General features: G+C 44.6%; 1 protein-coding gene across 1 annotated transcript; it reads left to right on the top strand.

The window, feature by feature from the left end:
• The first annotated feature begins 2,151 nt into the window (after positions 1 to 2,151).
• Positions 2,152 to 7,172, top strand: MFS14 (Major Facilitator Superfamily Transporter 14). Its single transcript, XM_017251469.3, has 4 exons — positions 2,152 to 2,539; positions 5,085 to 5,272; positions 5,561 to 6,640; positions 6,705 to 7,172. The coding sequence occupies exons 1-4, from the start codon at positions 2,491 to 2,493 to the stop codon at positions 6,885 to 6,887; spliced, it is 1,500 nt and encodes a 499-aa protein (XP_017106958.2). The 5' UTR covers positions 2,152 to 2,490; the 3' UTR covers positions 6,888 to 7,172.
• The last annotated feature ends 665 nt before the right edge of the window (positions 7,173 to 7,837 follow it).

Here is a 7,837-nt window from a genome sequence, read left to right as displayed (position 1 = left end):
GATCCGCCAACTTTCGCCATAGAATCGAACGTGCCTGCAAACGTGTCTGCCATGTGCCAGAATTGATTTGCCTTCGATGAAAATGCACTGTAATTAAATATTCCAAAGTGGCAAAGTTTCTAATTTATTGCATTTTTATGGGCAATAAAACTTAAGTAAGCTTCCCTGTATATATTGTTAAGTAATAAAGTTTGTTATTCAGAAAACACTTTTACTATTAGGAGGCGCTGCCCTGCAACGTACGGTTTTAAGAGAGAGATCCAAGTATATGGAAACTTGGCAGAGTTACGACAGAGAGTTTTTGTCAAAAAAGGATTGGTAGTCTTCCTTTTTTAAACTAGCTATATCTTATTTTCTATTATCTTTATTATTTGGGTTTCCCAACATTTTAATTATTTTTTTTTTTAAAGAAAACGACTACTTATGACTTGATTAAATATGAAGCGATGATTATGTTAAGTATGTTTGTATGATAGCTATTGTGAGTTTTATTCCATTCATTACATAAATAAATATCATGAATATCATTTATATTGATGTACTCATTTCTGAAAAATGGAAATTTTTTAAACGTGTGTTTATGGTCCTTAAAATTTCTCATAAAGTATCTTTATGTACTGGTTATATATTATTAGAACATACCTAATAATAGCTTATAAAAATTTTAATTTGTAGTAGAACACTTAAGAATTAAAAATTATACATATTTAGAATTTAGAATACATCAAATACCTTATAATAAAATTTAAAACAAATTATTTAAACAACATAAAAAGATGTATTAATTTTTTTCCATGTACAATTCGAAATAGAAATAGAAATGTGAATCGTTATCAGAGTTCGAACGGCTGTCGTCAGTGGCCTCCTGACACTTGCCCCTCTCCAGCCGCCCTGCCACCCCACCGCCCCACCAGTTCCCCGCTCCTCCCTCGGATGTTTGTCAAAATCAGAATGAATTTGCAGAGCGCTTCCTGGGGAAAAGCGGACGGGAGGAGCGGCGGAAGGGGGCTCGCCGTGCGATCGCCTGGTTGGCTCATTTAGTCGAGAAGCAAAGTCTGAAGTGTCGCCCGCTGATAAGCATAAATAATTTGTTTAAAACATTTCATTTTCAGCAATTATATTCTGATAAGCCGATGAGTGGGGGAAAAACAAGGAGGAAAGGAAGCCAAATAAACAAGTGAAGTAATTAAAGCCCAGTCCAAGTGGGGGAAGGGCTGGCGGGAGGGGATAACTCATGTCATCTTGAAATTGAAATTGCATTGATCAAAGGTCTCTGAATTGTTTTTCGTGTGCTATTCTTATGTAAGTGAGCAATCGATCAATCCAGAGCCTTGTTGCGGCCCTCCCGAGGCTTTGTTATGTCATTGCCCAGAGAGGTTCTACAAGGTGTCGGAGGGGGTGGGCAGGGAGCAGCGTCGGGGAGAAGAATCTCAAAGATGAGGTTGTGCTAGGCTGGTTATCAGGGGAAAACAACGACCTCGTCAGGGGTTTCATTATCTCGGAATACATTATTACAAAAATGCAACAAAATGAAAAATCGGTTTTCCACAGAATCCATTGGATTCGTATTCATGCCGTTATTTGTATCTGGAAGATACCAGAGTGCATTTCGCCAGCGAGTAGGAGGGAGCACGCATATCGGAGCCGTGGAGAGAGCGAGAACGCGTACTGTGACTAATTTTACAGCCTGCAACAACAACAACAACAACAACAACAGCAACAACGAAAAAAAAACAAGAGGACTAACGGGTGCAGGCAAAGCGGAGAAGGAGGAGAGTCGGCGATGAGGCGAGGAGAGTCGGAGGACGAGGAGGTAACCACTTGGCCCGAACTGATAACCATGTGCTGGCTGTGTTGGTGTTGTTTACTTACTCCCGTTCGCTGGTTCGGAGAGAGATCCGCACCCACACCAGTGCACTGCACAGAAAAAAAAGGGTATCTGTGTGTGCGGCGGAGTGCCAGCGTGTTCGGTTTGACTGATAGCGGCATTCACGCGATACACATGCTCTTGCTTTTATTTTTATTTTTTTTCCATTCGTTTTTGTTTTTGTTTTTGGCTCGAAGGTGCGCCAGTATTTGTGAGAGCGTTCGGGCAGCCGCTGCTGAGCACTCGAGCGGCCGAGTTCGATCTTATTTATAAAAGAATCGACCGCCGCCAGTTACTCAAGCAGTCGCAGTCGTTCGCCAGAACGTTCAAAACGTTACAGTCGCCGCTTAAATTTTCTGAAAATTAGTCAGTCAGTCTGCCAGTTCAGCCAGTCAGTCAGTCCTACGCCCATCAGATATCTCGGGATCTCTTGGACCGAGACCCGCGTGTCGATAATATCCCGAAAAAGAGAAAAGTCGCGTAGCAGGCACATGTTTCACAAAACTTCATAACGGAACCGGAACACGTTGCGCGATATATTCGGAAAATCGTATCCAGCAGAGATATATAACATTTTTCGAGAGACTCTCCAAAGTAAATACACACGTACCCGCGCCGCACACATGACCACCACATTGACCATGGTAAAGACGGGTGGAAAATACGCCAACGGTAAGTCACCAGGTGATCTCCCCATCCAACCCACTCAGTGGACCCCACCCTCCTCAGGCCTCTAGTCCGGTCCAGTCAATCCGTACAGCACGTGTCTTATGTAAGCGCCACGAGCGTCCGACTTGATCCGAGCTCTGAAAGCCAGAAACCGCCTAATTGACTCTCCAGCGTTAGCACGCCAGCACTCCCATATTTCTATCTGAATCTTGATCTCGACCGCCGCTCCATTTGTAGATACTTTTGTTATCCATTCGACTGGAAGCGATGCTTCAGCGGTTCAGAAATATAATTGCATTCTACGGCCATACATCAGCCAGTGTCTATAGCCTATAGAGTCTACAGTGTGTATAGAGTCTATAGACGACCTCCACTGCATCTGCATCCTTCGGACTCGGTTCGCTCTCCACGGCGAGATACAATTTAATTTTTCCTCAATTTATTTACGTTTTTTTCGACTTTTTTTTTTGGTTACGCTGACAAACAAAATAAAATCACATTTTAGCACTTTTCAACGTGATAAAAATAAACAAAAAGGAGGGAATCAAAGCGGAAATAGCGAGGAAAAGCGTGTGGGGCAGTGTTTCTGCGCCAATGAAATGAAAAACTTTAAATAGATCCCGTCGTCCCACTTGGGTGGGGGGTGGTTAATGGATGATGGTGGCTAGTGGATGGTGGAGGTGGCGGAGAACTGACAATTTAGTCAGCTGATAAGCTAATCCCAAAAACAAATTCGCCGCCGTTAATCACCACGTCCAAGAAGTCAACTATTTACACGTTCTAAATGCATGTGGGTGCCGCTCCTAACATTCGGTAAACAGTGGGATAGTGGGTGGTATACTAGTGCCCGCCTGGGTTGCTGTAACGCCCGATTATCTTATCGAATACAGAATGAGAATAATAACAAAGTGCGGGGACTTCTGTCCGCCGCGCCTGGAAAGCTCCAGCCGGGCAACCGAGGCAGCCGGGGCAGGCGGTGTTCCAGTTTTATCGGCAATCGGTTATCAATACGGCACACTTGACTCAGTTTTATGTGTGTGTCCTTCGCTTGTCCCGTTACCGGACAAAAGTACAGTCACCACTCGCAATCGGGATCCCTCCCTGCGTCCCCCCCCCCCCCCAACGGTGAGGTGCAATCAATCAAAATCTACGAAAATATACTATAAATGGCATCCAATAAACACTCCAAGCTCTGGTTTTATGGCGGCTCATAATTGCTGATTGATTCGGTACGATCAAGTCGGTGTATTCCGCAGAAAATTAGTTGGCAATCGCTATTTCGATATTCGGGCGGAGAACTGAGAACTCTCGGTTGCGAGACAAAAAGTTCTATATCTTGGCCATAAATTTCGGGCTGATACGCTACGCCCGCGGGGAAGACATTGCGCAAATAAATTTAAAAACGTGTCAGATAAAGCGTTCTCACACGACCACCAGTCATCGCGTTAAAAACCCGATAAACGCGGGCGGAGCAGAGACTGGGGAGGCCGCTGAGGCACCGAGAGAGTGGGGGCCAGAGGAAATGGAAGTGGAAGTGGGAGAGAGTGAGCTCAAAGTTCGAAACTCAAATGTGGGTTTCGACAAGGCATTTTTTTTATTTAAATTTAAAACTTAGGTGGAAAATGTGAAACCAAAAAAGAATTTCTCTGAGTCACACGTAACAATATTCGATATGCCTTTTAGTTCCTAACACTTAAGTATAGTTTCAAGAAGTCGAAGTGTAATTATAATTATGGGCTTTAGATTGAAACTCTGGCTTGGGGAGTTCAATAGACCCCAACGCCTTGTAAGGCCGCGTTGCAAGGTTGCCGGTGGTGAGGCGGTGTTGCAATATCTACCGTCTACCCTCCTCCGTCCACCATCCACCTCTGCGCACTCCTATTTATAAAGCCTAAGCCATTTATGGCCAGCCAAAGTCGGGTTTAAAAATAGCCAAACGCACAAATAACCGCCACAAATCCGCAAAAGGCCGCCAGCGGCCTAAAGAGAAGAGTAATGGGTCCACGACTACCAAACCATTAGCCAAGAAAGAGAGAGCTCACGTCACGTGAGGATCGGCCGAGCGCTTGATCGGCGAACAGGTAGTGTGGGCCACGGGAGGTACCTTACACTTTGTGGCCCGTGCATATTGGTGTAGTACAGCCCCGTCTTGTCACTGCTGTATTGCATTTTACACAATTGCAGTTGCAGTGGCCGATGCAGATGCAGATGTAGATGCAGATACAGATACAGATACAGCACCTGCAGCCGCCACAGATACATTTACATCAAGTCTCTCGATATTCGCTCGGGCGATGCTTGCGTCTCTGTCGCACGCATGTGCGTGAACAAGATTTTGACATAGTCACAGTGTTTTATAAATAAACGCGCCCCACATACTTACATGGCTACCAGTTTGGGCCTAGTCAGATCAGAGAGGGCCAGCCAGAGAGAGAGAGCCAGAAAGAGAGCTGATAAGACAGCGAATGAGAGGGGGCGCGAGAGTGGCGCATTCCGCCGGCGGTGTCTTACCAATTCACTAACCCGATCTCTTCCATTGCACTTCCAGAAAAATTCTTCGGAGTGCGGCATGTCCAGTGCGTCCTGTGCTTCTTCTGCCTGGCGATGAGCTACGCCTGGCGGGTGAACCTCAGTGTGGCACTGGTGGCCATGGCGCCGCCCAAATCGGACAACAGCACCACCGACTCGTTGGCTGATAATGGAACGCATAACTCAGCAGGACTCTTGGACGCCGACGTAAGTAACTTTCCATAATTTACAAAATTTTTAATTGGAATTTGACTGATATTTAAAGTTGGTTTCTTGAATAGAGAAAATATTAATTTTTAAAACATTTAAATAGTGCCTCAACTTGAAAATTAATTTACAATATTTTTGCGGTTTTTGGGGTTTTGAATGAACTTGGAGAAACCGCTAGTTTTAACCAGAAACCTCAAAACAACAGTTTCACGATGATTCCAGTTATTATCGAAATGAAAAAACAAATATTAAACAATTTATTAATATTATTATTTAACCCCACAGCAATACTACAACTTCACCGAAACGCAGAGTTCCACCATGCTGAGCAGCTTCTTCTTCGGCTACATCGTCACCCAGGTCCCTGGAGGATACATCGCCCAGCGCTACGGAGCCAAGATCCTGCTGATGTGGGGACTGGGAATCGCCGCCGTGATGACGATGATCTCGCCGTTCGCTCTGAAGTTCGGAGGATGGTTTGCTCTATGTGGTGTGCGATTCGCCATGGGCCTCAGCCAGGGTGCAGTGCATCCAGCCACTCACTCGCTGCTCTCGAAATGGTCGCCAGCGGAGGAACGAGGAATTCTGGGAACCATTTGCTACTCTGGTGCTCAGTTCGGAACTGTGGTGATGCTGGCCACTAGTGGATTCATTGCCGACTCCTTCCTGGGCTGGCCAAGCATCTTCTATTTGGGTGGAGCTTGCGGATTCATCTGGATATTGTTCTGGCACTTCTTCTCGGCGAGCACGCCCGAGGAGCACAAAATGATTTCCGAGGGAGAACTGAAGTTCATCACGGAGTCCCGCAGCGACGGAAAGATGCAGTCTGCCGAGAAACTAGCGCCCACTCCCTGGCTGGCCATCTTCAGCTCTATGCCCTTCATCTCGCTCTTGGTGGTGCACTGCACCCACATGTTCGGCTTCTGGCTGCTGCTCACCCAGATTCCCAGCTACATGAAGAACATCTACGACGTGAACATCAAAGAGAGTGCTCTACTGTCGTCTTTGCCCTACATGGTGATGCTGCTCATGAGCTTCTTCTTCGTGTGGCTGTCCAAGGTCCTGCAGCGCAAGGAGGGAGTATCCTTGTCCCTGAACCGGAAACTGTTCAACAGCATTGGCCACTGGATTCCGGTGTTCTCGTTGATCGCCCTGGGCTATGTGCCGCAGGAAGATGCCCCTCTGGCGGTGACTCTTCTCTGCCTGACGGTGGGCATTAGTGCAGCCACCTATCTGGGCTTCCAAGTGAACCACATTGATCTGTCCCCGAACTACGCCGGCACTCTGATGGGTCTCACGAACGGAGCTGCCAATGTGATGAGCGGTATTGCTCCTCTGGCTGTGGGCCAGATTGTCCAGGATAGGGTGAGTTTTATTACCGAAATACCGAAAGGAACTTTCTGTTTATTTTCGTCCTTCTATTTTTTAGTCGAGCGTCAGTGACTGGCGATTGGTATTCTTCCTGGCCGCCGCGTTCTATTTCGTGGGGAACTTGCTGTTCATCATCTTTGGACGCACGGAAGTCCAGTGGTGGGATTCTCCACGGGATCGGGAAAACCGCGAAGATGCCGAGCAGGGAACACCACTGGCTCCCAATGGCCACAACAAGTAGAAGGGCCTTCGGCCTCCAGGCATCCCAAATCCTGAAGAATCCATCATCGGGGCTGTTGTTTCGTAGTTTCTTAAGATTTAGTTAGTTAGTCACTAGATAAAAGCTGAAAGGTTAAATTTAGTGAGAATCGCGTGCTTCCATTAGCGATATTATACGGTAATTGATTAGTCGTAAGGCAGCGTAAATTATTATTGTTTGCAGTATTTTCCATTACATGTACATAAACAAAAAAATTAAACTTGCAACTCGAGAAAGCGTTCAGTGTAAATAGGCTGCTAAACAACACACCTCTAGTAATTGTTATGTTTTAGTTTTAAGCTAGGAGCTACGTTAACCAATCTTGTGATGAAACAAAGTAAACTAAAAAAGGCAAAAAGAAAACAAAATCAAAATATCAAGACAAGCCATGAATAAAACAGCTCATATGGTAGCTGAATTTAGTCAAACTGTAACAAAATCGTTCCTTGTTTTATTTCACTGGGATTTGAATTTGATAAAATGGCGCGCATATTATCGATATTCGATAGCTATCGTGTTTGTGTATCGGAGCCTATGTGGATTGATTTTGTTCAGTCACTTGGGAACATGACTTTTAAGATTATTATTTCATAAGAAATGCTCGCCATGTATATGTAAGAGAGATTTTGCAGTTTTTATAGGAAAAAAGATTTAAATATAATATACTGAATGAATGATTATAGTCTGAAACATAGCTATCTTAATCAAATAACATTGGTTAGATTAAAATTAGCAAAATGTGTTGTAAATCTAAATATTTTTTTAAAGAATATTAAATTGTTTTTGTTTAAAAATTTGGTTTGCTTAGCTTAAAAAGTTTTTTTAGTGTAAGCATTGCGTTCTCTAACAAACTATCGGTAACAAGCACTTGCTCCGATAGTTTTAATAGTTGTGGGAGTTATCTTAACTGGTACGATTCCATCAGCTGTGTT

Source organism: Drosophila bipectinata, chromosome 2R, assembly GCF_030179905.1.
Source record: "Drosophila bipectinata strain 14024-0381.07 chromosome 2R, DbipHiC1v2, whole genome shotgun sequence".
Classification (NCBI taxonomy): Eukaryota; Metazoa; Arthropoda; class Insecta; order Diptera; family Drosophilidae; genus Drosophila; species Drosophila bipectinata.
Note: the sequence above shows the minus strand (reverse complement) of the source record. Positions and strands in the feature narration are given on the sequence as shown.